General features: G+C 45.9%; 1 protein-coding gene across 2 annotated transcripts; it reads left to right on the forward strand.

Moving 5' to 3' along the window:
* The first annotated feature begins 361 nt into the window (after positions 1 to 361).
* Positions 362 to 21,704, forward strand: LOC123140366 (putative disease resistance protein RGA1). 2 transcript variants are annotated; one of them, XM_044559913.1, is made up of 7 exons: positions 362 to 640; positions 759 to 947; positions 15,288 to 15,550; positions 15,624 to 18,804; positions 19,603 to 20,645; positions 20,735 to 20,897; positions 21,391 to 21,704. In XM_044559913.1, exon 4 carries the CDS (start codon positions 15,640 to 15,642, stop codon positions 18,766 to 18,768), a length of 3,129 nt encoding a protein of 1,042 aa, XP_044415848.1. In that variant the 5' UTR covers positions 362 to 640; positions 759 to 947; positions 15,288 to 15,550; positions 15,624 to 15,639; the 3' UTR covers positions 18,769 to 18,804; positions 19,603 to 20,645; positions 20,735 to 20,897; positions 21,391 to 21,704. The 2 variants fall into 2 exon arrangements, with proteins under 2 accessions (XP_044415848.1, XP_044415847.1); XM_044559912.1 differs by having other exon boundaries at positions 363 to 640; positions 15,288 to 18,804.
* The last annotated feature ends 5,421 nt before the right edge of the window (positions 21,705 to 27,125 follow it).

The raw sequence follows: 27,125 nt of genomic DNA on the forward strand, positions 1-27,125 counted from the left end.
TTTCAGTAATCTGGTTGCCAAAAGCACTGAACACTCGATTACTCACGATTTGACACGAAAACTGACGGCGAGGCCGAACGCTGCCGCTCCGGCCCGTAGTTGTTGGTGGTGCCGCTATCTCTCGTCTTGGCTTCGCTTCCCCGGTCAAGCGCGTGAGGTCACAGCTCCCCGATCCGGGCCCCGTGCCGTGCCAATCAGACACCCACCCCAGTCCACGCTCGCCGACGTCAAAAACAACTCAACGGGGACACGATAGGCAGAAGAACAATGAATATTGCGGCAGCCACATCATACACCGCAGACCCCACCCACCCAACCTCATCTTGGAACCTTCCCTTCCAACTCCCAGTAAGAACCATTCGGGAACTAAAGTGGAGTACTATCGCATGTTCGTAGAAATTTCCTTCACAAACAACCAAAGCCCACCTACAAACAATTGGATCGAGTAGGAGTGGGTGAACATTTCAGTATTTCTCTGTCGTTGCAGTAGACAGACGGCCTCGCACTCACGCACCCCCGAACTTGCAGTCGTCGTAGGCTCTGCACAGTTCATCGCAGTTCCCTCTTTCCCTCTCATCCATCTGCCCATCTCCAACCTTTGCGGCCAGAGTCTACTCCAAAATCGCCAATCAGTTGCCTGGTACGGAAATACAGATTTTCCAACGATTTGGCTTCACTTTTCTTTAACATGTTCGCGCATAAATATGATTGACCTCTACTTGTTTCAAAAAAAACATTGACCTGTTCTTGTTTTTCAGGATCTACAATCTACGTACTGGTGACTTAGTGACCAGCGAGGAGATCGGGCTGTGCAAGCTATCTTTCAGTTCGGTTACCTGTGGTGATGGTCCACAGCGGAAAGAGGTAGCAGCTTCCTAATCATGGGCATCCGAGACCGATAGGATCTTGGACATCAACGTTCACCGTACCTCGAGCTCTCCCTCCAGGTATGTCCGGTCTTCCCTCTTCTACTGTATTTATGGAGTATTTAACCAAAAGGGAGCACCTGGAACTCATCTAGCTGAGACATACCTATGGTCTCATTCACTGATGATGTCAGCCTGTTCTAGTGAGTTTGTTTCTTGCTCCCCTCCGATCTGGTTGTCTTCGTTTTTTGTGTGTGGCTGGCCTAGTGCGCTTTCTTGATTGTTGTTGGGCCGGACTTGGCCTTGCCACTTCTTGTGTTGTGCGGCAAGACTAATACATTTTGCCAAGACGCTTGAGCTACTAGTAGTTGCTACCGCTCAAAAAAAAAACTAGTAGTTGCTGTTTGAAGACATGGAAGCTAGGTGGAAACTTGTAGAAAAAAATATTGAAGCAACAATTGACATCACAAACTTATTAACCATGACATTTTGCCGATTTTCTATTATTCCATTTCATCATAATACGTTGGCAAAAAATGTTGTTACAAGTATATTAACAGGAGCCATGTAGATTTCCTATTGCTCCGTTACACGATAAAATATGTGATTTTCTGTTTCAAAATTGTTGACGGATACATAAATCTCCCTGTATTTAAAAATGTTCGTCAAATACAAAAAAATATAATGTTCACTAACATTTAAAAATCATGAAGTTATAAAAATCACAATTTCTCCAAAAATGTTGACCGGTTTAAATAAATCATCATTAAAAATGGAAACAAAAAAATAAAAATGCAAACCACCACCTGTTGTGGTCGCGCTTGGGCGCCACCATAGTTGCAGCTAGCGTTGCAACACTTGCAATCGCCTTCGTGGCCGTCCAGTTGCGATTCCCCCTTCGGGTTTGCAATTGCGACAAAACCTAGGAAAGGTGAGTTGCGGTTCCCTCTTATGGACATGCAATTGCAACAATCCGAGAAAACTTGCAGTTGCGACATGCCTTGGAAATCATGCAGTTCTGATTCTCACCCTTGGGGCATATAGTTGCAACCTGCCTTAAAAACATGCAATTGCCATCCCCCCGTGGGGACATGCAATTGCGCCAAATGCTACAAAACTTGCAGTTGCAACTTGCCTTGAAAAACATGTAGTTGCAATTCCCCGGGAGGGGGGGGCATGCAATTGCGAAAAATGCTACAAAACTTGCAGTTGCAACTTGCCTTGAAAAACATGCAGTTGTGATTTCCCCTTGGGGGCAGCAAACCCTAGAAACTTGTAGTTGCAACATGCCTTGGGAACCGCATAGTTTATCCCACTCTTTGGGCTTCGGTTGGAACCTACATTGAAAGACATGCAATTGTGATTTCCCCTTGGGGACATGCAGTTGCGACAAACCCTAGAAACTGGCAGTTCCGACATGCCTCAAAAACATTACAGTCCAGATTCACACATCTTGGGGGCTTGCAGTTGCGAAAACCACTAGAAACTTGCGGCTACGACCTGGCTTGGGAAAAAAGTGCATTTGTGATTCTCCTTGGGGACATGCAGTTGCGATCTGCCTTGAAAAAACATGCAGTTGCGATTCCCCATCTCTATAGTTGCCTTTGGGAACGTGTAGTTGCGGTTCCCCCTTGGGGACATGCAATTGTGCCCCCCTCCCCTCGAGAACTTCACAGTTGCTACCCGTCTCAAAAGAACTTGCGGTTGCGAGCCCCTCAAAAAACACTTGCAGTGGCACCCTCGAGCATGGCATTTTACATCATTTATTTTTTTCTAAAAAGGAAAAGAAAAAACATGTGCAAAAGGACACAAAGTAATAAAAACATGAGAAAAATATGAAAAATAAAAATAAAAACCTTATGCAAATTGTGATCAACTTTGGAAAACATGGGAGTTGTGACATGCCTTGGAAAATCAACGATCTCCCCTCTCTCTGCTCTCACTCTCTCTGCTCACTCTGGTCTCTGGGACATGATCAGAAAACGCCGGGTGGGAAGTGGGGACAGAACAAAACTCGTCGATATGCCTCCCTACTATACAACAGTAAGCAGGCTTGAGAAAACGGGTCACTGGCGTGCTGTAAACGTCAACTGTCGAAAATAAATGAAAAAAACAGGAGAAAACAGCCCGCGACAGATAAAAAGGCAACAAGGACCGCGTATGACTGGGACAACCTTGCCAGTTAGGAAAGCACGGACCCCTCAAAAAAGGTAAGAAAAGCACAAATCATGACATGAAGAAACATCCAACGGGTGATACAGTGAATGCTGGCAAACTAAAACTCAGCTGGCAAAACCAATAAAAAACAAATAAGAATAATTTAAAAAATAAAAGTAAAGCTAAAAATGGAAAAAGAAATTACATAAACAAATAATGGCAAATAAAAGAAAACGCTGAGAAAAAGAAAACAAAGGGGAAAAGGCCAACATGGCCCGATAACATATATACAGTGACTAACACATAATGAAACATGGCAGCGTCGCTACCGCTGGAAAAAAAGGCAGCATCGCTATCCCTGAAAACTAAACAAGATGTCTAGTCGGCGCCTTAAGCGCCCCGAAGCGAAACTGGCGCTCACAGGAGAACCTACTAGGCCGGCCCACACCGAAATACTGTAATGCAAAAATATACAGAAAAAGCAGGCGTCGCCAGGGCTCGATCTAACGCCACGACGGTAATGCAATAGACTAGCTACCACTGTATCACTGGCGTGCAAGTGATCGAAAGCAGCGCGCATTTCTAAACAACTATCGCGCACAAAAAGTTCACCGATCAAAAAAAGGGTGACGAATTTAAATGGAAAAAGTTCATCGTTTTGAAAAAAAAGTTCGTCGATTTTGAAAAAAGTTCATCAATTTTGAAAAAAAGTTCATTGTTTTGGGAAAAAAATCATAGATTTTGGGAAAAAGTTCATCGAATCTGAAAAAAGTTCAGGATTTTAGAAAAAAGTTCATCAAATTTGAAAAAATTCCATCAGATTTGAAAAAAAGGCTCGTTGATTTCAAAAATAGTTCATCAATTTTGAAAATAGTTCACCGAATCTGAAAAAAGTTCATTGGGTTTGAAAAAAGGTTCATCGGATTTAAAAAAAAGTTCATCGGATTTCAAAAAAAAGTTCATCGAAATTGAAAAGGAATTTATTGATTTCGAAAAAGGTTCACCGAATTTGAAAAAGGATGAGGAGAAAAGAAAAAGAAAAAAGTGAACTTACGTAGATAATAAATAAGTGGTCTAAAAAAGGATTTGACAGAAGCTATCACGGCCGGGTGGCTCGAGCGTAGCGCTCGCAGCGGCGAGGTACTGGGTTCGATCCCTCGGTCATGCACTTTTTTTGACGTTTCTCTAGAAACAGAAGAAGAAGAAAAAAAAAAGCAAAACGGGCCGAGCCCAGCTAACTCGGCTGCAGGCGCCCGTTTGCAGGCGCCCGTTTGCAAATTGCACTATAACGGGCGCCTGCAGCGCCAAATAGGAAATCCCAGCTACCTCTTCTTGGATCAACGGCGGGAGGAGGTAACGGGCTGCGACGGGCCGCCAGGACAAGATAACAAACAACCGAGAAAAACATAGGCCGAGGACAACTTCGCTCGGACATGCACGAATGGCTATGCGCTTTTGATCCAACGAATGTGTACGTGTTTCAGCAAAACAGTTTAAAAAGTGACCGGAAACTCTTTTCTTCTTCTTAATTTTTTTTTGAGAACTTTTCTTCTTCTTAATTTTGTGCCTAAAAACTATCATGTTTAGATAGTGGTTAGTTTAGACGATTTAAATATGTTTATGACAGACGGAGGCCATCTGTCAGGGTTGCGTGGTGGGAAAGTCAACCCCGTTACTTTGACCGTTAAATTATCCGTTATGACAGGTGGATCCCACACGTCAGTATCAGTCATCTTCTTCCTCCTTTCCCCTCTCTTTCTCTCTCTTTGGCATTTCAACAAACACATTGTGTGCATAGTTAAGCAGAATGGCAATTGACAGTGTTGTGGACTAAAGGGTACTACTATACGACCCACAGTCCATGGGCCGAGCCTACGGCCCACTGATCATTAAAAGGAAGGACTACCGAAGCAATAAACCTCGGCGTGATCAAGATGGAAAACCTCCAAAGACTTGGCGTGTATTTCAAGGACTGCTCAATAGCCAGCGTGTTGGCTACGGACCATCTGTGTAATCTAGGTACCCCAGTGCATATATAAGCCGTGGGGTTTAGTCTTTAGAGGCATGATTACCAGCCTTAGGGTTTAAAACATAATCATACGATCTCGAGGTAGATCATCTTGTACTTTGTACTCCATCACATCAATAGTACGATCAAAGCATGACGTAGGGTTTTATCTCTTTGAGAGGGCCCGAACCTGGGTAAACATCGTTTCATGTTTCCCTCCTATTACCATTATTCCTAAATCCACAGCTCGGGGCCCCCTATCCGAGATCTACCGGTTTTAGCACCTACATTGGTGGCCCATGCAGGTTCCGCGGTGTGGTCAAAAAAGATCAATGGCTCGTCTTCAGATCAATGACGACATCGGCTGCGGCAACATCTTGGTCCCCGGCCAGCTTTTCTCGTTCGGCAGCATCGTCTTTCATGCTGATTCGACTAGATACCACGGCCGTGTTGAAAGCTTCAACCAAGATCAGATCATTAGATTTGGGAGCCTGGAGTACACCGCCGATTTCGTGGCAATCTCACCCTCTCTGGCTAGGTGCCAGATCGACTGGAGAGCTCCATGGATACTGTGGCCTTAACCTTGGACCCGACCTCGAGTTCGGATCCGATCTCTTGCGGATCAGACCAGGCTCTTGCCCTGGCCGATTCACCCTCTGAAGTCGTCTCGCTCAATCAAATATACTGCAAGTTAGTCCCGCTTAGTGTCAAGAGATGGGACCGACAGATCTCTCGCTTCTGAACGAGATGCTAGACCGAATCCAGAATCTGGCGATTTCAGACGGTCGGTCTAAATAGAAAAATTTACGTCTCACACACCACCACCTAGTCGCTACAATCGAGGATTTAACCGACACATTGGACTACGCCTCCGAGGAGGCAACCGACATGGAGGAATATGTCGGCGATATACTTGGCATCACGCTAGCCAACACAGGCAGCTGGACTGCTACTCCACCTACACGTCTACTTGGTGGACACACCCAAGGATGATGAAAAAAAGGATGTCCCCAGACGCCGACGGAAGCGCGATAAACGCACCGGTAGGGGGGACGCCAGCGACAACAATACTGGTAATGTCACTCTTGGTAACAACACCACCTTAGATGGTGTCGATGACCCGGCCAACAGAGATAATGCATTACATTTTAATTGTTTACTAACATAAGCATTGAATTTTTCTTGTTTAACAATAAAATTACCAAACTCATCCAAGCGTTGACTAGCAGACTTATTATGAGGAATATCACCTTCATCAAATCTATAGAGAGAATTTACCTCTACTAGTTGTGTCGGGTTATCAAGACCATGTATTTCTTTAATAGGTGGTAAATTCTTAACATCCTCAGTTTTGATACCTTTTTCTTTCATAGATTTCTTTGCCTCTTGCATATCTTTGGGACTGAGAAATAGAATACCTCCTTTCTTCGGAGTTGGCTTAGGAATTGGTTCAGGAAGTGTCCAATCATTATCATTACTCAGTATATTATTCAATAGCAATTCAGCTTGCTCAACAGTTCGTTCCCTGAAAACACAACCAACGCAACTATCTAGGTGGTCCCTAGAAGCATCGGTTAGTCCATTATAAAAGATATCAAGTATTTTATTTTTCTTGAGAGGATGATCAGGCAAAGCATTAATGTAGCGCCCAAGATGCATTCTATCCCAATCACGTGATGGATTCATGATTGGGGTACAACCGCATTTCGAGCGCATAGCAAGGTGGATATCATTACAACATACCATGTACTGAATAGATGAGAATATAAGATAAAGGCTTACACCCGCCACAAGCTACAACATGAGTACAATAGTTCATCAAAACATAGCAATCATCATACAAAAGAGCAGGATCCGACTACGAATGAAATCAAACTAAAAAGAAGAATGACATCCACCCTGCTAATCCCAGGCTCCCAGCCCGGAACCTATCCCTTGATCGAATAAGAAGAACTAGAAGAACTCCAAACAAGCAAGCATCAAACTCGCACCGGATCATCGCATTACATGTACCTGCAACTGTTGTTGTAGTAATCTGTGAGCCACGAGGACTCAGCAATCTCATTACCATGGGTATCAAGACTAGCAAAGCTTAATGGGTATGGAATGGATAAGTGGTGAGGCTGCAGCAAGCGACTAAGCATTTGTATGGTGGCTAACTTACGAGTACAAGAGTAAGATGAGAAAGTACGCAAATGGTCGCAAACTAGTAATGATCAATAAGTGATCCTGAACTACTTACATTCAAACATAACCCCACCGTGTTCTCTTCCCAAACTCACTGGAAAAGAGACGGTCACGGTTACACACGTGGTTGGTGTATTTTCATTCGGATCTGGTGTCAAGTTCTCTACAACTAGATATTAAAAACTCTCATTTGCCACATAACCATGGGCACGGCTTCCGGAAAGATTAAACCCTGCAGGGCTGTCCCAACTTAGTCCACGACAAGCTCTCATGATCAACAGAGGAAAATCCTCCTCCCGGGACAACCCGATCAAGCTCGGAATCCCGGTTCACAAGACATTTCTACAATGGTAAAACAAAACCAGCAAGACCTCCCGACGTGCCGACACCCTGATAGTAGCCGCGCGTATCTCGTATCAGGCCATGACGGATGAGCTAAGCTTTTGGTCGCTGAGACCCAAGTTGCCAAGGGGCGCCGCAAGGTGCTCTAGTTTGGACCAACACTCACGAGGAGCACTGGCCCGGGTTATTGATTAAGAGTCCTCGGGTGCTAGTCGGTCCCTATGCAAGTTTTAGTTGTTATTAGGCAAATGGTAAAATCAATGTTGGGCCTTGCTGGAAGAGTTTTATTCAAAGCGAACTGCCAAGGGGGTGCCCATAAACCCTGACCGTGTTAGGAACGCAAAATCAAGGAACATAACACTGGTATAACGGAAACTAGGGCGGCAAGAGTGGAAAAAAACACCAGGCAAAAGGCCGAGCCTTCCGCCCTTTACCAAGTATATATGTGCATTAATTAAATAAGAGATATTGTGATATACCATGATATCCATGTCCCAACGTGGAACAACCTGCAACTGGCAACGCTATAAGAGAGGCTGAGCAAAGCGGTAACATAGCCAAACAATGGTTTTCTGGGTGGTGGAAAAGGTTAGAGGCTGTCGTCGCAATTTGGGAGGCTTGAGAAACAAGTGGCGGGTAGCGTGACATAGCGATAGCATCGAGACAAATAACAGAGCAAAGATAGTAGTGGTATCCAGGGTAACGTTCATCTTTCCTGAAATCCTGCTAGGAAGAAGAACGAGTGCATGAAGTAGATGAACCAACCTAGTTGAATGAATCCTCATGATCGCAACATTATTGGAACTAAGAAGCAACACCGGAAAGATGCAAACAACATCGTAAACAAACAAGCACAATCATGGCATGATGCACAACCAAGTATGATGCATGTCCGGTTTAAAGAGGCATGGCATGTCAATGTGCAACAAAGGATACTACAAATTAAGTGGAGCTCAATATGCAACGAGTTGCATATTGATGAAACTTCACAACAATCATTTAGTTCATTCTTGTTTATGCTACTCATCAATATTAAATGTTGGTTAACATGGCAAGAGGCAAGGCATAATAAAACTACCTATCTAGGCAAGTTTAAATGAGGTTGAAACAACAAACAACAAATCCAGAAAATCCCCATATGCATATGAAGTTTATTTAATTCGGAGCTACGATTATTTAGTTATGAATTAAACCATTTTTAACATGTCATCTAAGCAAATTAATGCAAACAACAATTTTAAGCATTTAAATGTGGTTATCATGATGCGGATGACATATTCAAGTTATATGCAACTTTATTGAAGTGTGGACATGAAGATGATAAGGAGCATTTGGTCACCATGGCGGAAAGAATTGCGTGCCACGACGATGAAAACGGAAACAATGCCACGGCAACATTCCGGTTCTGGTAACTCATGGAGATACCGGTGCAAAAGAAGGTGTGGATGTGCCGAACATGCAAAAGATGGTGGGGTGATCCCGGATACTGGGTGTCCCACATGTCGGTGGCATGGAAAAGAGGAATGCGGAAATGACAATTCGGACAAGGTGCAAACACGAGCATCTCATACAACACATGCATATGGTCCACAGTCATCGTTCTGGCGGTTATACCTTCCAAGGGTGCATTTTTGGAGCGGTTCGAGTTCGGTAGAGGAAGTAGATGTTCTCGCGACATAGTGGAAGTAGTTGTACACGTATCTTGTCAGATTCGCCACGATGGTAGTCGTACACGTATCGGAGAGGAACTTGGCGTATCCATGTACTTGGCGTTCCGGTGTGGTAGTTGTTCGGCATCCGTGCGGTCTTGTTGGTGGGGTACTTGTCATTGATGGTGTCTTAGAGTTGCTATCTTGGCGTCAACAACAACAGGAGGCGGGGGCGCACGAGGGCAGCGAGGCGGTGGTCTTGGGCGGCAGTTGGCGGAACCACTCGAATTCGGCCGGGGAGGCTGCAGCCACAACATCGCTTGGGGAGGCCATGGCGCTGGGAGCTCCTGTGGTGGTGGACGGCTCGGCAGCGCTCCGGCTGGTGTTGTGGTGGCTGGCCTGTAGGAGCTCGGAGCCGCGGCCAGAGCTATTGACGACGGGGATGTGCTGGTGAGGAGGAGCTCGGGTCGAGGTCGGGGCGAAGGGGAGGAGTAGGGGACGAGCCTAGCCGGAGAGGAGGCAGGCAGCGCAACGTGCTACCTCTTGAGCATGTGTTGGTTTTCCCTTGAAGAGGAAAGGGTGATGCATCTAAGTAGCGTAAGTATTTCCCTCAGTTTTGAGAAACAAGGTATCAATCTAGTAGGAGGTTACACGCAAGTCCCCTTGTACCTGCACAAACAAATAAGAACCTTGCAACCAACGCGATAAAGGGGTTGTCAATCCCTTCACGTCCACTTGCAAAAGTGAGATCTGATAGAGATAATAAGATCAATATTTTTGGTATTTTTGTTGTATAGATTGAAAAGTAAAGATTGCAAAATAGTAAACGAGATGCAATGTAAATAAAAGAGATATAATACGATGGAAAAGAGACCCAGGGCCATAGGTTTCATTAGTGACTTCTCTCAAGATAGCATATCTTACGGTGGCTGAACAAATTACTATCGAACAATTGATAGAAAAGCGCATAGTTATGAGAATATCTAGGCATGATCATGTATATAGGCATCACGTCCGTGACAAGTAGATCGAAACGATTCTGCATCTACTACTTTTACTCCACACATCGACCGCTATCCAGCATGCATCTAGAGTATTAAGTTCATAAGAACAGAGTAACGCATTAAGCAAGATGACATGATGTAGAGGGATAAACTCAAGCAATATGAAATAAACCCCATCTTTTTATCCTCGATGGCAACTATACAATACGTGCCTTGCTGCCCCTGCTGTCACTGGGAAAGGACACCGCAAGATTGAACCCAAAGCTAAGCACTTCTCCCATTGCAAGAAAGATCAATCTAGTAGGCCAAACCAAACTGATAATTCGAAGAGACTTGCAAAGATATAAAATCATACATATAAGAATTCAGAGAAGAATCAAATATTGTTCATAAATAATCTTGATCATAAACCCACAATTCATCGGATGTCGACAAACACACCGCAAAAAGTATTACATCGGATAGATCTCCAAGAAGATCGAGGAGAACTTTGTATTGAGAATCAAAGAGAGAGAAGAAATCATCTAGCTAATAACTATGGACCCAAAGGTCTGTGGTAAACTACTCACACATCATCGGAGAGGCTATGGTGTTGATGTAGAAGCCCTCCATGATCGATACGCCCTCCGACGGAGCATCGGAAAAGGCCCCAACATGGGATCTCACGGGTACAGAAGGTTGCGGTGGTGGAAATAGGGTTTCGTGGTGCTCTTGGATGTTTTCGGGATATATGAGTATATAGGCGAAAGAAGTAGGTCAGTGGAGCCATGAGGGGCCCACGAGGGTGGGGGGCGCGCCCTCCTACCTCGTGGCCGCCTTGTTGCTTCCTTAACGTCCACTCCAAGTCTCCTGGATTGTGTTTGTTCCAAAAATGATTCTCCCAAAGGTTTCATTCCGTTTGGACTCCATTTGATATTCCTTTTCTATAAAACACTGAAATAAGCAAAAAAAAAAAAATTGCACTGGGCCTCTGGTTAATAGGTTAGTCCCAAAAATAATATAAAAGTGTATAATAAAGCCCATTAAACATCCAAAACAGATAATATAATAGCATGGAACAATAAAAAATTATACGTTGGAGACGTATCATAACGCGAGAGGAGGTGAGCTCCATGGCAGAGGGAGCAACGGCGGTGGTGGGAGTCGGGCGGCGTGGGGGAGCGAGGGGGCCTGGGCTGGCTCGCCGGCGGTTGGAGCTGTCGAGGGACGAGGCGTCCGGGACGGACGGCACACGGGCAGAGGACAAGGAAGCAGAGGGGAGCGAGGAGGAGAGGCAGCCCGCGGAGAGGCGACGGGGTGGCGCTCGCCGGAGTCAGGGCCAAAGGGCCGGATCGAGGGGGACGTCGGCGGCGTGAGGAAGAAGGAGTTGGGGATCAGGAGGAGGTAGGAGGAGATCGGGGTCGAGCGTGGGAGATGGCGGCGCGAGGGAGGAGATCGAAGGGAGATGGGGATCTACCGGTCGGGATGAAATCAGGCAAGGGTTAGGATTAGGTGGGGGCGCCTGGGCCTAGGAGCAGGTGGCTGGGCTGTTGGCTGGGTCATGATGTAAATGGGCTGGCCCGGTTCTCTCTCTCTCTCCCTGCTTATTTTATTTCCCAATACAGAAAATATCAAAGAACAAAAGGAGAAGAAAGGAAGGTAGAGATATAATTTGGGCATGGGGATTATTTTTCTGGACTCGCAAAAATGTGCATGTTCATAGAAAAATAGAAGCGGCAAGATTGCAGGAATTAAATTCAAACTCATTTGAATTTAGTTCGGATGGTTTGAACTAGGACTAGGATTTAGAAGTGTCCAAAAATGTTGAGAATTAGGTGGTGCTCAAGAAAGTGATGAAAGAATTGTTGGCAAAGTTTGAGGCAAGAAATTGAGATAGAAAATGCATGGAACTTAAATTGTAAGTGTGGTATGATTTATTTCAATAGTATTTTATCATAGCTCCCTAAATATTGGGAGGATATGTTATAAAGATAAATCACCATGTGACATCCCTCAATTTAAGTGGATCGAAGATCCATACAGTTTATTTAAAAGAGTGCAAGAATTTTAATGAGAAGATGGCATAATGACATGATGCAATTGATGCTAAGATGAATGCAACAAGCAAATAATTATCACGACCAACACGAAATATATGAAAGGCATCTGGAGCGTCGGTCTCGGGGCATCACAATTAAGTAACTGGAGAAGCCTCCCCAAAGCTTGTGGGAGACTATCTTCTTCAATTTGCACAAAATTAAATATTTCATTTAAAGGAGCTTGTTTCTAATGAGCAGGAAAATATTTTTCAGAGAAGTAATAAATCATATCCTGGGGACTACGCACACAACCAAGAGTAAGAGAATTAAAACATAACTTAGCATCACCCTTTAACGAGAAAGGAAACAATTTAAGAATATAGTAATAGCGATTTTTTCCTCATGAGCAAATAGGGTGGCTGTATCATTCAGTTTAGTAAGATGTGCCACGATAGCTTCAGATTCATACCCATGGAAAGGATCAGATTCAACCAAAGTAATTAATTCAGGATCGACAAAGAATTCATAATCCTTATCAGTAACACAGATAGGTGAAGTAGCAAACTTAGAATCATATTGCATTCTAGCATTCAAAGAGTTTTTTTCCACTTGCATAATAAATTCTTAAGATCATCTCTATCCTTACAGGCAAGAAAGTCCCTAGCTACCAGTCCATCCATAACATAACCCTCAGGCATAACAGGAAGTTCCTATCTAGGAGAGCTGGTCTTATACGCGTTTCAAAGTTTTCAGTTTCAATAATTTCATCAGTTTCAGAAATAGCATCATCTTCAGCATAATCAATAGTTCTAACTCTAGCAAGATGTTCACCAAGTAATTCTCCCAGTGGCACAGTTTTCTCAAGCAAAGTAGTAGCATCATAAGCATAATTCATAGCAGAAGTAGCATCATCAATAACATGCAACATATCAGAATCAATAGCAGGTGTAGGTGTCGCAAGCTTAGTCAAAACAGAAGGTGAATCAAGTGCAGAGCTAGATGGCAGTTCCTTACCTCCCTTCGTAGTAGAGGGATAGATGTTGGTTTTGGTATCTTTCAAACTCTTCATAGTGATTAACAGATATAAATCCCAAGTGACTCAGAGAATAGAGCTATGCTCCCCGGCAACGGCGCCAGAAAAAGATCTTGATAACCCACAAGTATAGGGGATCGCAACAATTTTCGAGGGTAGAGTATTCAACCCAAATTTATTGATTCAACACAAGGGGAGCCAAAAAATATTCAAGTATTAACAGCTGAGTTGTCAATTCAACCACACTTGAAAGACTTAATATCTGCAGCAAATTATTTAGTAGAAAAGTAGTATGGAAGTAACGGTAACAATTGCAAAAGTAACAGTAGCAGTTTTGTAGCAATTGTAACAATGGCAACGGAAAAGTAATGTAGCAAAGATCAATATGTGAAAAGCTCGTAGGAAATGGATCAGTGATGGATAATTATGTTGGATGGCATTCATCATGCAACAGTTATAACCTAGGGTGACACAGAACTAGCTCCGATTCATCAATATATTGTAGGCATGTATTTTGAATATAGTCATACATGCTTATGGAAAAGAACTTGCATGACATTTTTTGTCCTACCCTCCCGTGGCAGCGGGGTCCTAATGGAAACTAAGGGATATTAAGGCCTCCTTTTAATAGAGAATCGGACCAAAGCATTAGCACTTAGTGAATACATGAACTCCTCAAACTACGGTAATCATCGAAAAAAATCCCAATTATTGTCACCTTGGGGTATGCAGATCATAACTCGTAATAGGTGTCTACAACTTGCAAGATAGGATCAAGAACACAAATATATTCATGAAAACATAATAGGTTCAGATCTGAAACCATGACACTAGGACCCTAGTGACAAGCATTAGGCATAGCAAAGTCATAGCAACATCAATCTGAGAACATAGTGGATACTAGGGATCAAACCCTAACAAAAATAACTCGATTACTTGATAAATCTCATCCAACCCATCACCGTCCAGCAAGCCTACGATAGAATTACTCACACACGGCGGTAAGCATCATGAAATTGCTGATGGAGGAAGGTTAATGATGATGATGGCGATGGATGCCCCTCTCTGGAGCTCCGAACGGACTCCAGATCAGCCCTCCCAATGAAGAACAGGAGGCGGCGGCGGCTCCGTATCGTAAAACGCGATGAATCCTTCTCTCTGATTTTTTCTCCCTGAACGTGAATATATGGAGTTGGAGTTAGGGTCGGAGGAGGTCCAGGGGACCCATAGGGTAGGGGGCGCCCTAGGGGGGGGGCGTCCTCCACCCTTGTGGACACGTGGTGGGTCCCCTCTCATTGATTGTTTCGCCAATATTTTTTATTTATTTCAGAAATATTCTTCGTGAATTTTCAGGTCAATCCAAGAATTTTTATTTCTGCATAAAAATAACATCAAGGCAATTCTACTGAAAACACCGTCAGTCCGGGTTAGTTCCATTCAAATCATACAAATTAGAGTCCAAAACAAGGGTGAAAGAGTTTGGAAAAGTATATACGATGGAGACGTGTCAATCACCTCATCAAAGCTTATATTCCAACTCCGAGATGCTTGCACCGGTCCATAGATGGATCGCTAGAGCTTGCACACTTTGTCAGCACCTTTAGGATTGACAAAATCTTTTGGTTGCATCATATACAACTTTTCTTTAAGAAATCCATCAAGGAATGCAATTTTGACATCCATTTGCTAGATTTTGTAATCATAAAATGCGGCAATTGCTAACATGATTCGGACAAACTTAAGCATCGCTACGGATGACAAAGTCTCATCGTAGTCAACCCCTTGAACTTTAAAGTCTCATCGCATCTCTATTTAATTAGTTGCAAGGTCACACTTTATGAATTACTAGCTGATGAAATTATCCATGACAATAACTTCAAGGTAACATCCTTTTGATAGAAACATTTGTGGACAAAATGATTACCGCACCAGCTGCTTGTCGTATACTTGCTTTGTATTTTTAGTATTGCTCTGATCAAAGTATAATCCCAAAATGCTGAGTGCATCTCTCATTTGTCCACAGGAACAGAGAAACTGATCTCCAGACTCCAATCTCTATGAGCATATCAAGGGCCATTGGGGTCATTAGTGGCCTCAATGAATGTGTCAATTTGTTTCAGTGGGCTGGATCTTCTATTTCATATCTGCGCTCCCGGTGGTCTGCAACACAGGAGGAAAGTATTCATCATGAAGTATTGCACTTGCAGAGTGGCTTACAACGTCTTAGAGATACCCTGCCTGCAATGTACGGCCTTATTGACCAAGCAGAGTGGAGGATCCACGAAGGTCTTGTCTCTGAACTCCTTCCCAGCCTCAAAGATGCAGTGAATGATGCTGATGACCTTCTTGATGAGTTCAGATGGCATGAGCTAAAGATGGAGGTGGAGGGCAATGCAGATCATTGTGCTTTTCTTGACTTCTACAACACCACCGTACAAGGAAGCTTCAACAAAGTGAATGTTATCCAAGAGAGGATGAATAGTATTTCTGGCCAGCTAGGGAAAATGAAACTGTATGGAGTGACACCAGGGTTCGACAAATCAGTCAGGCCAGACACTACCCCTTTCCCGAATGAAAAAAACATATTTGGTCGTGACGAGGAACTGAAGGAGGTGATGGGATTTCTCGGTGTACCTCAAACTCAAAGTAAAGGAATGACCTGTTCAAAACGCAAGAGAGCAAGTAGCGCAGTCAATGCATCAACAAGCACATCAGCACGGAACCAAGTTAATGAATCAAGAATACCAGCTATTCCTGTTTTGCCAATAGTTGGAATGGGGGGCGTTGGAAAGACCACTTTGGCTCAACATATATGCAATCATCAACAGGTGAAAGATTACTTTGAGTTAATAATCTGGATTTGTGCAGATGACTTTGATGTGAAGAGATTAATTAAAGATGCCATACAATCCGCTTCCGGAAAAAAGACAAAACTTGATCATTTAGCTTCTCTTCAACATGCTCTTTCTGACAGTGTGAGCAATAAACGGTTCTTGATTGTTGTTGATGACGTGTGGGATGATGCCTTGAAGGAAAATGAGCAGCGTTGGAAAGACTTTTATGATTCTTTGACAAACGTGGTACAGGGAAGTATGATGTTGGTCACAACAAGATTTCCAGATGTTGCTGATAGAGTGCACACAATGGAGCCCATTCCATTAGCTGGTTTGAAGGAGGATGTGTTTTGGGATTTCTTCAAACTTTGTGCATTTGGGTCTGAGAGTTCCGAGAATGATCCCGAGTTAGAGAGGATTGGAAAAAGCATAGTTCCAAAGTTGAAGGGTTCTCCTTTGGCCGCCAAAACTCTTGGACGCCTATTAGGAAAGAACCTTCATACAACACATTGGAATAATATACTAGAGAATGAACTCTGGAATTTGGAACAAGAGAGGACTGATATTTTGCCAGCCCTTCGATTGAGCTACATATATTTGCCATTTCACTTGAAGAGATGCTTCTCATTCTGTGCTGTATACGCCAAAGATCACAGATTTGAAAAGGGCCGTCTAGCTGAAATTTGGGTAGCAGAAGGCTTTGTGGAACCTCAAGGTAATACTCCACTTGAAGATATTGGCCATCAGTACTTTGACGACCTTGTAAATAGGTCCTTCTTTCAACAAGTTCGTGGTACATACGTAATCCATGACTTGCTGCATGACATGGCAAAACTAGTGTCAGGTCATGACTGCTTCACCATAAGAAATATGAGGGACATCCAAATGGTTCCCGAGAATGTTCGTCATCTGTACATACTCCCAAGCAGAGAATTGAGCTCTTCCAACTTGTTGAGCCTAAGCAAGCGCACAAAAAAGCTGCGTACGCTAATTTGTGACAAGTCTTTTGGGAATGAAGCTGCAGCTATAATGGACCGTTGGTGTAGTGAGCTTCAGTGTTTACGTGTGATTTTTTGGGCCTCTTCAAATGAGTTGCCAGACAGTATTGCCAACTTGAAGCATCTTCGGTATCTTGACATCTCCAAGGATTGTCCTTTCAAGAGTTCTTCAGCATTCTGTTCCCTCTATAATCTGCAGAGGTTATATGTGGAGGAGTGCAACTTAGAAAGTTTGGCCGGTGACTTCAGTAAGTTGATAAGTTTACGGGGATTTAAATCACGGGGATTTCAATATTATGCAGGGCGTGAACAGAGCATTGATGCAACCAATCAGTGCGAAATGAAGTTATATAAGAATTTTAACCAATTCGATGGACATATGGACATATCGAATCTTGGTTCTATGAGCAAGGATCATGCAGCAGAATTCAAACTAAAGGATAAGAAATATCTTCGCAGACTGGCACTGAACTGGTCTTGGGATTGTTCTCCTGAGAACCGTGAGAGAGAAGTGCTTCAAGTCCTACAACCTACCACCAGTCTCAAATCTCTTTTCCTCTTTAATTATCCAGATGTGTCGCTCCCAAACTGGTTTCAGCCACGTATAAACTTAAATGAGATTCCTGATGTGCTAGTTGACAACAATAATGACGAGATTAGTACTTTGTCGTCCCTGGAAGAGCTATCCATTTCTTGGTGTCAAAATCTACGAAGTGTCGAACAACTTCTGCGTCCAGCTTATGTGCCTGCCATCAAGAAATTAAGGATTTTTGCTTGCAACCAGTTAGTATCATTACCAACTGAAACGTTTGGGGATTTTAATTCCCTTGAGAAGTTAGACCTGGATTGTCCAAATATCTGCTCAAGAAGTTTGGTGGCGCACTCCCTCTTGAAGTTGAAACTGGGAAGTTCTCGGAATCTCACAGACAATATCCAGTGCTGCTCCCTCACCGAGTTTTATTTATCATGTGACTATGTCATGGGCATCCAACCCCAAACGTGGAATCTTCCAGCTCTACAAAAGTTGCATGTTAAAAATTGCAGATCTCTTACAATTGTTGGACAAGGACGACCACCCATTAGGGCATTCGAATCCCTTACATTGCTAATCATTGACAATTGTGAGAACCTGAAAACCATTGATGGTCTCCTAACGGAACAATGTTTGCCTGCCATTCGAAAGATTGATGTCAGGAATTGTGGCAAGTTACTGTTGATTTTTGGTGAAACGCCTGGGAGTCTTCCTTCCCTGGGAGATCTGTTGCTTTATGATTGCCCTACTCTCAGATGGCCAAGGGAATTAGTGTTACCATCATCCTTAAAAAGGCTCCACTTAGTTCGATGTGGGGATATCTCTTCCTGGTATTCAAACTGCCTACAAAACTTCAAATCTCTGGTTGAACTGGTTTTGGTTGGATGTCCAAGTATAACATCCATTCCACTCGGAGTCTGCAGAAATAATCTCACATCACTTGATGAGTTGTATATCTCGGGCTGTCCAGACCTTGTGTCAATTGGTGGAGCAAAGGCAGTTGCAAAATTAAAGTATGTGCGCATTAATGATTGTCCAAAGATGGAGGGTCTTAAGCAGCCTCTGATTCGAGGCCGCTCAAACACAGATATGTTGTCCCTTAGACTTCAATCTTCTCATAAATTTCCGACCTGTTTGTGAGGAGAGGCCGCTTCCACTAATCTTATATTCCACCTGGTATGTGTGTTTACATCTCACAGAAGTTCACACTAGTTCCTTTCCAGATTTTGTTCATTTGTTCTTGCATTGTTCTGATGTACTCCCTCCGTTCGGAATTACTCGTCCAAGAAATGAATGTATCTAAGTATCCACAACTAGATACATTCATTTCTTGGACGAGTAATTCCGAACGGAGGGAGTACAACAATATTACACGTCTGTAGCTGCGTATGTTGGGCGACCTACTGATAACACCTTATTCAATGCACTTTTCTGATCCATGGTCAAAATGCTTTCTTTTCTGTGTTGCCTGAATTCACTATGCACAGTAGCAATCACGTGAAGGAAAGTTGACCGATGGTTTTGTTTTCAATGATTTTGTTTTTTTATATTAGCTGTGAGCACATATAGGAGTATATACTAGAGTTAATTACCGCAGTACTAATTGTCTTCCTGTGTCGCTACAATTTATCACTGCATATATCTAGGATCCAAGGGCACCGGGAATTCGCAATGGATGCAAGTTGGGCGTGTGCATGCTTAGTTAGCCAATACGTCTGTCAGGTTATTTGTTTCTGGTCCAGTACAAGTAGAATATTGTAGCTAACTGAAGCGCCTCGTGAATCATGCTTGAACCTTCTAGCTAAGTAGGAGTGGTACATGCTTCAGTGATGTATGGTCTTTGAAACTCTGTATATGACGTGAGGACAGATTCTTAAGTATCATTGCAGCCTCCAGTCTCATTTTCCTATTCAGAAATGTGTGGATTTTCGCTCTATGCACTTTGCTGATCAATGCCTTCTTCTCTTGATGTAGCTTATCATCGAGTGAGAGTTAGACTCGCATCAAGGCCAGTGAGGAGAAAAAAGAGCATTTGTCTCGGTTCCGGCAATCCAAACTTATGATGATAATAACTACCGGTTCCGGCAGAAGGCGTCTCTAGAGCCATTCATAACGTCTCGATGTCTTCGAAGCGAGTTTACTTGTTCTTGGCAACGTGTGGTACAGACGCCATCTAGTAATTTGTATCGCATTTCTTTGCGTATTCCTGATATTTTTTCTTCTGTATTTGGAATAAGTGAGGGTAAAACATGTACTGCACATCTGCGCGTAAGTTTCTTTTAATCCGTGATAAATTGCGTGTGACTGTAGCATCGCTCGCGTACGCGAGGGGGCGGCTAGCGGCTGCAAGCCTGCACCTGAAGCAACACACCCCGGCGCAGCGCAGCGCAGCCGACAAGACACACGCACGCGGGGCCACGCTGCGGCCGGCCGGCACGGGAGACGTCATCCATGGCGCGCCCGCCGGTGGATGCGCCCCGCCCCGGCCCGTAGTTGTTGCCTTGTTGATGGTGCCGCTATCTCTCGTCTTGGCTCCGGTTCCACAGTCAAGCGCGTGAGGTCACAGCTCCCCGGTCCGGGCCCCATGCCATGCCAATCAGAAACCCACCCCACACCCCAGTCCACACTCGTCGACGTCCACGTAGCAACAACTCACTCAACGGGGACGCCATAGGAAGAAGAATAAGTGAACAACGAATATCACGGCAGCCACATCATACCCCACCTAACCCAACTCGCGTTCCTTCCAACTCCGATAAGCCGCCGTTCAGAAAAACGTGCCAGTACTATCCCGTAAGTTCGCAGCATTTTCCTCCACAAAAGAACAAAGCCCACCTACAACCAATTAATTGATTCGAGTAGGAGGAGTGGGTGAACATTTCATCATTGTTCAGGTAGACGGCCTCGCACACACGCACATTATATCGCAGTTCCCCTCCTTCCCTTTCATCCATCTCCAATCTTTGCTGCCAGAGTCTGCTCCACCATCTGCTCCAAGAACGCCAATCACTTGCCTGGTACTGAAATGCACGAGTTTGAACAATTTGGCTTCACTTTCCTTTAACAAATTCGCGCATAAATTCGATTGACCTGTTCTTATTTTCAGGATCTATACTGGTGACTAACTGACCGGTGAGTAGATCGGGCTGTGCAAGCTATCTTTCAGTTCGGTTACCTTGCTGAAGCACCGATTGATCAGCGAATGATGATGGCCGACAGCGGAAAGGGATAGCAGCTTTCCATATCACTGGCACCCAAGATCGATAGGAGTAAGCTTGTACATCCATTCCCTCTTCTACTGTATTTATCTTCTTCTTTTTTTGCATATTCTTTTCAATGGAAGGCCGAAAGCTGCCAGGCTTCATAAACAAGGCAGGAGAATATAAAAGATCCAAACTGAATACATGTATAAATGATTAACAAAATGTTAAGAAATGGAGATGATACGAACTCCGAAAACTGGAACACCAGTTTCAGTCTTACCTTTCTTCATCAGATCATATATCATTAGGCAGCTGTAAGCTGTATTATGTTGTGTTTTTCCTATGGTCATCCTCTTGTAGCTACAGTACAAAGTAAAATCTAAATTTACTTAATTGCAAGGACACGCTTAAACTTTATTTCCATGTTTTCCTACTTCCTGATGAAACTATCAATGAAAAGAATTTCAAGATGTATTTCATATACTTGTTTTGTATTTTTAGTATTGCTCTGAACAAGTATGCTTCCAGAATGCTTAATGCATCCCCTTTTTGTTCATAGGACCAAAGAAATTGACATCCAGACTCCAATCTCTATGAGCATATCCCGGGCCATTGGGGTCATTAGTGGCCTCAATGAATGTGTCAATTTGTTTCAGTGGGCTGGATCTTCTATTTCATATCTGCGCTCCCGGTGGTCCGCAACACAGGAGGAAAGTATTCATCATGAAGTATTGCACTTGCAGAGTGGCTTATGTTAGACTGTATATGGATACGTAGACTTGTGTATACGTGTTGTACTTGTACTTGTACCCTCTGGTACTTATATATAATGAGATAGCCGCACCCCCCAAGGGTGTCGAGCAGTTGCCCCAATATTATAGTTTTACATGGTATCAGACTAGGGTTCCCGTCTTCCGCTGCACCCCTTGCTGCCGCCGCCGCCTCCGCCGATCGCTGCCGCCGCCTAGCCCGATGGCCTCCGCGCACTCCGCCGCCGCCTCGGCTTCCTCTCCTGCTGGCGCGCCTGTCGCTCCCTCGTCGCCCTTTCTCGCATCCCCCCCGCTCGCCACGGCTTGGCGGCAGCCGTCGCTGCCCGCCGAAAGCCATCTGCAGGGCGGGCAGGGCGGGCAGGAGCAGGGCGGGCCGAGCCTGCCCCAGCCGCCGATCGCCACTGGTGGCGCCTCGCCCTCGACCTTCGCCTTCGCGCCGCCACCCTCTCGCGGCGCTGCACCGTCCGCCTACGGGGCGGCTCCCCAACCCTACGGAGCCCCTCCGCCCTACTATGGCGCTACCCCGACCTACGCTCCATGGTACGGCGCCCCTGCACCAACCTACGGCGCCGCGCCACCGATGCCTTCTACCTGGCCGATGCCTCCGCCGTCACAGATAGCGCCGTCACTCTATGGCGCTGCCTACGGCGCCGCGCCCGCCGTGTCTTCGGTGGCCACGCCTGGTCCGGTGGATGCCCCTTCCGGTCCTGGCTACGAGGCGTCCTTGGCCCTCGATCCCCATGATGGGCAGAACATGGGTCCCCATGCGGGTTATGCTCCGGCGCCATCGCCGTTCTACTTCTCGCATCTTCTTCCGGTGAAGCTTACACCGGACAACTACCTATCTTGGCGGGCGCAGGTGCTACCTCTCCTACGGAGTCGCTACTTGGAGGGCTATGTTGATGGCTCTATCCCGTGTCCGCCGCCGTATCACCCGGCTCATCATGTGTGGGTGGCCCAAGACCAGGCGATACTTTCGGCCATCCAGTCCTCGCTGACTCCGAGCGTGTCGTCGCTTGTCATCTTCGCCGCGACATCCCGGGAGGCTTGGTCTGCACTTCACAGCAGTTTTGCCTCTCAGTCTCAGGCGCGTGCTCACTCTATCCGCACTGAGTTGGGGGAGACCAAGCTTGGAGGCCTCACCATCACGGAGTACTTCAACAAGATGTCAGGACTTGCAGACACGCTGGCCTCCATTGGCCAGCCCCTTGGAGATGAGGACTTCACCACTCATGTGCTCAATGGCCTCGATGATGACTATGACAATCTCATTGAGAACGTCCATGGGCGCGAGGCGCCTCTCCCGCCACGGGAACTGTATGCGCGGCTCCTTGGTTGCGAACAGCGCATCAAAGCGCGTCGATCTACTCCGAGTTTTGCCTCTGCTAACGCCGCAACCCGTGGCAAATCGCAGAAGCCGTCGCTCCCTGCCAAGCCGGCGGGCACATCTCAGCCCTCACGGGGCGCCGCGCCGTCCATCACAGGGGGATCGCGGCCGGTGGCTTGCTGCCCCAGTTGTGGTGCTCAGCAGGCGTGCCAGCTGTGTGGGATTGAGCGCCACGTAGCTTCTCGCTGTCATCGCCACTACAAGCAAGATTTCCTTGGCCTCGGCAACAATGGCAAGGGGAATGAAAAACAGGCGGCCGCTGCGGTGGTGGGTCATGAGCACGGGCGTACTCCATCCTACTCGATTGATACCTCGTGGTACATGGACACGGGAGCTACCAACCACCTCACCAACGACATGAGCAAGCTCTCGGTCCAGGAGCCATATCGCGGTCATGATCAGGTGCACACCGCTAACGGAGCAGGTATGCGCATCTCCCATGTTGGTCAGGCATCCCTTCTTGCACACAATTCACGAAAACTGCATTTGTCTAACATCCTTCGTATTCCCACTGCTTCGCGTAGTTTGTTGTCTGTTCCACAACTTACTCGTGACAATAATGTCCTTGCTGAATTTCACCCTTTTCATTTCTTTATCAAGGATCGGGACACGAGGGCCGTTCTGCTTAGCGGTAGTCTTCGCCGTGGCTTGTATGCACTTGACGCGCCAACCGCACCTCCCATGCAGTTTTCTCCTCAGGCGTTCAGTGGTGTTCGTGTCTCGACTACACATTGGCACGCGCGACTTGGTCATCCTGCCGCTCCCATAGTCCGTCATGTGTTGCATCGTCATGAGCTACCAGTTGTGTCAAATAAAACTGCTGAAACTATTTGTGATGCCTGTCAGCAGGGCAAGAGTCACCAACTCCCGTTTTCAGAGTCTAGTCGTGTTGTGAAACATCCTCTTGAGCTTATTTTTTCCGATGTATGGGGTCATGCCCAAACATCTGTTAGTGGCCATAATTATTATGTCAGTTTCATTGATGCTTACACTCGGTTTACCTGGCTCTATCTTATTAAGAAAAAATCTAATGTGTTTGATGTGTTTATCCAGTTTCAAGCACATGTTGAGCGTCTCCTTCGCCAGAAAATTATTCATGTCCAAAGCGACTGGGGGGGTGAATACCACAACCTCAACTCATTCTTTAACAAGCTTGGGATTACACACCGTGTGTCTTGCCCCCATACGCATCAGCAGAATGGGACTGCCGAACGTAAGCATCGTCACCTTGTAGAAACTGGCATCACTTTGTTAGCTCATGCCTCCGTACCTTTTAGGTTCTGGAGTGATGCTTTCTCCACTGCCTGTTTTTTGATCAATAGGCTTCCTTCACGACTACTGAATATGAAAACCCCACTTGAACTCTTGCTCAATGAAATCCCAGACTACACCTTTCTCAAAGTCTTCGGGTGTGCCTGTTGGCCTTATTTGCTTCCATATAATAAACATAAGCTAGAGTTTCGGTCGAAAAAGTGCGTTTTTCTTGGGTATAGTTCCCTTCACAAAGGGTACAAATGCCTACATGTTCCCACCAATCGCGTTTACATTTCTCGTGACGTTGTTTTTGATGAGAATGTGTTTCCCCTTCGTGCACTTCCGAATACCTCTATCACTCTTATGCCAGACGCTTCTTCTACCACACCTCTGCCTGATCAATTTGTGGATGTTGCATATGCTCCTGTGTTGCTCCCTAACCATGCTGCAGGTGTTGGCCGTGGCGCTCGTCTCGAGCTCCTTGAAGAACAAGCACCGGCGCGTCCGGAGGACGATCGCGTGCATGGGGCATGCATATCGGGCGGCACACCGCAACCCGCAAGAGCTGCGCCGCGGCTGCCTCGCGGGCATCGCCCGACCCCGCTCCGCGAGCGGCGTCCTCGCCCGCCTCGTGGGAGTTCCCCGAGGTGGCCTCACAGGAGGTTGCTCCTGGGCCAGCCACGCCAGGCTCGCCTGGGCCGGCTTCGGCTCCCGATGGGCTGGCCACCCCAGGCTCGCCTGCTTCTTCGGCGCTCAGCGGCTCCGGCGTGGGCCTGGGCGACGTGGCCATGTCGGGCGCCACACCGCCCGCCTCCCCAACGCCCAGTGGCTCCGACGCGAGCCCTGGCGACTCGGGGTCACCTTCTTCGTCGCCTGCATCATGCCCTGCGTCGTCACCACAACCTGTTGCTCCTCGACATCGCACGCGCAGTCAGACCGGTGTCTTTCAGCCTAAGATCCGGACCGATGGGACTGTTGTGTGGCTCGCCGCGTGCATGGCTCATGCTGCTGCGGATCCCACTACTGAGCCTCACCACTTTCAGGCTGCACTAGGCATTCCCCACTGGCGTGCCGCGATGGAACAGGAGTTTCAAGCATTGCTGAAGAATGACACCTGGCAGCTTGTTCCTCCAGTGTCTGGGGTCAATATCATTGACTCTAAGTGGGTGTTTAAAGTTAAAAGGCATGCTGATGGCTCCATTGAGCGTTACAAGGCAAGGTTAGTGGCTAAGGGCTTCAAACAGAGGTATGGTCTTGACTATGAAGACACGTTCAGTCCAGTTATCAAGCCTACTACCATTCGTCTGCTACTATCCCTTGCTGTTACTCGAGGATGGTTTCTCCATCAACTTGATGTGCAGAACGCTTTTTTGCATGGAGTTCTGGAGGAGGAGGTTTATATGCGTCAGCCACCAGGGTTTGTGGATCCTGCACGTCCTAATCATCTCTGTCGTCTTTTTAAGGCGCTCTATGGTCTTAAGCAGGCTCCCCGTGCCTGGCATGCACGTCTTGGTTCGGTTTTGCGTGCACTTGGGTTCATTCCTTCTACTGCTGACACATCATTGTTCCTTCTTCAATGCCCTGAGGTTACGATGTATTTACTGGTCTATGTTGATGATATTATTCTCATCAGTTCCTCAGATGCTGCGGCAGACCGCCTTGTGGCTGCATTGAGTGGTGATTTTGCTGTTAAGGATCTCGGTGCTCTGCACTTCTTCCTTAGTCTGGAGGTGTCACGGTCTTCTGCTGGAGTCACTCTTACTCAGAAGAAGTACGCTCTGGATTTGTTGCGGGTATGCTGCAGTGTAAACCTGTCGCTACTCCTATGTCTGCCACTGATCGGTTGTCTGCTTTTGATGGTGACCCTCTCTCCTCTGATGATGCCACTGAGTACCGCAATCTTGTTGGAGGCCTGCAGTATCTTACTATCACCAGACCAGATGTCTCTTATGCAGTCAATCGTGTCTGTCAGTTTCTTCATGCGCCCACGACATCCCATTGGTCCGCTGTGAAGCGCATTCTGCGATATATATGCCTCACTGCATCTCATGGTTTGCTTCTCCAGCGTGCGCCGTCTTATGAGATCTCGGCCTTCTCTGATGCTGACTGGGCTAGTAGTCCTGATGACCGGCGATCCACGGGGGGCTATGCAGTGTTTCTTGGTCCCAACTTGATTGCCTGGAATGCTCGCAAGCAGGCTACGGTGTCTCGCAGCAGCACAGAAGCCGAGTACAAAGCAGTTGCTGATGCGACAGCTGAGATCATTTGGGTTCAGTCCTTGCTGAGGGAGTTGCGAGTTCCTTCAGTTCACTCTCCAGTGCTTTGGTGTGATAACATTGATGCTACATATCATCTAACCCAGTGTTTCATGCTCGAACAAAACATATTGAGGTTGACTATCACTTTGTTCGAGAGCGTGTTGCACAGAAGCTGCTTAGCATCAAGTTCATATCATCAAAGGATCAACTTGCTGACATCTTCACGAAGCCTCTTCCACAACCACAGTTTGTAGGCTGCAGGCGCAATCTTAACTTAGTTTGTACTTCAGGCCACAGTTAAGATTGAGGGAGGGTGTTAGACTGTATATGGATGCGTAGACTTGTGTATACGTGTTGTACTTGTACTTGTACCCTTTGGTACTTATATATAATGAGATAGCCGCACCCCCAAAGGGTGTCGAGCAGTTGCCCCAATATTATAGTTTTACAGCTTACAACGTCTTAGGGATATTCTTCCTGCAATGTACGGCCTTATTGACCAAGCAGAGTGGAGGATCCACGAAGGTCGTGTCTCTGAGCTCCTTCCCAACCTCAAAGATGCAGTGAATGATGCTGATGACCTTCTTGATGAGTTCAGATGGCATGAGCTAAAGATGAAGGTGGA

Source organism: Triticum aestivum, chromosome 1B, assembly GCF_018294505.1.
Source record: "Triticum aestivum cultivar Chinese Spring chromosome 1B, IWGSC CS RefSeq v2.1, whole genome shotgun sequence".
NCBI classification, from domain to species: Eukaryota; Viridiplantae; Streptophyta; class Magnoliopsida; order Poales; family Poaceae; genus Triticum; species Triticum aestivum.

Excerpts from the sequence above, each read along its gene's own strand:
- LOC123140366 (XM_044559912.1), top strand. The coding sequence starts at position 15,322 with ATGAGCATATCAAGGGCCATTGGGGTCATTAGTGGCCTCAATGAATGT.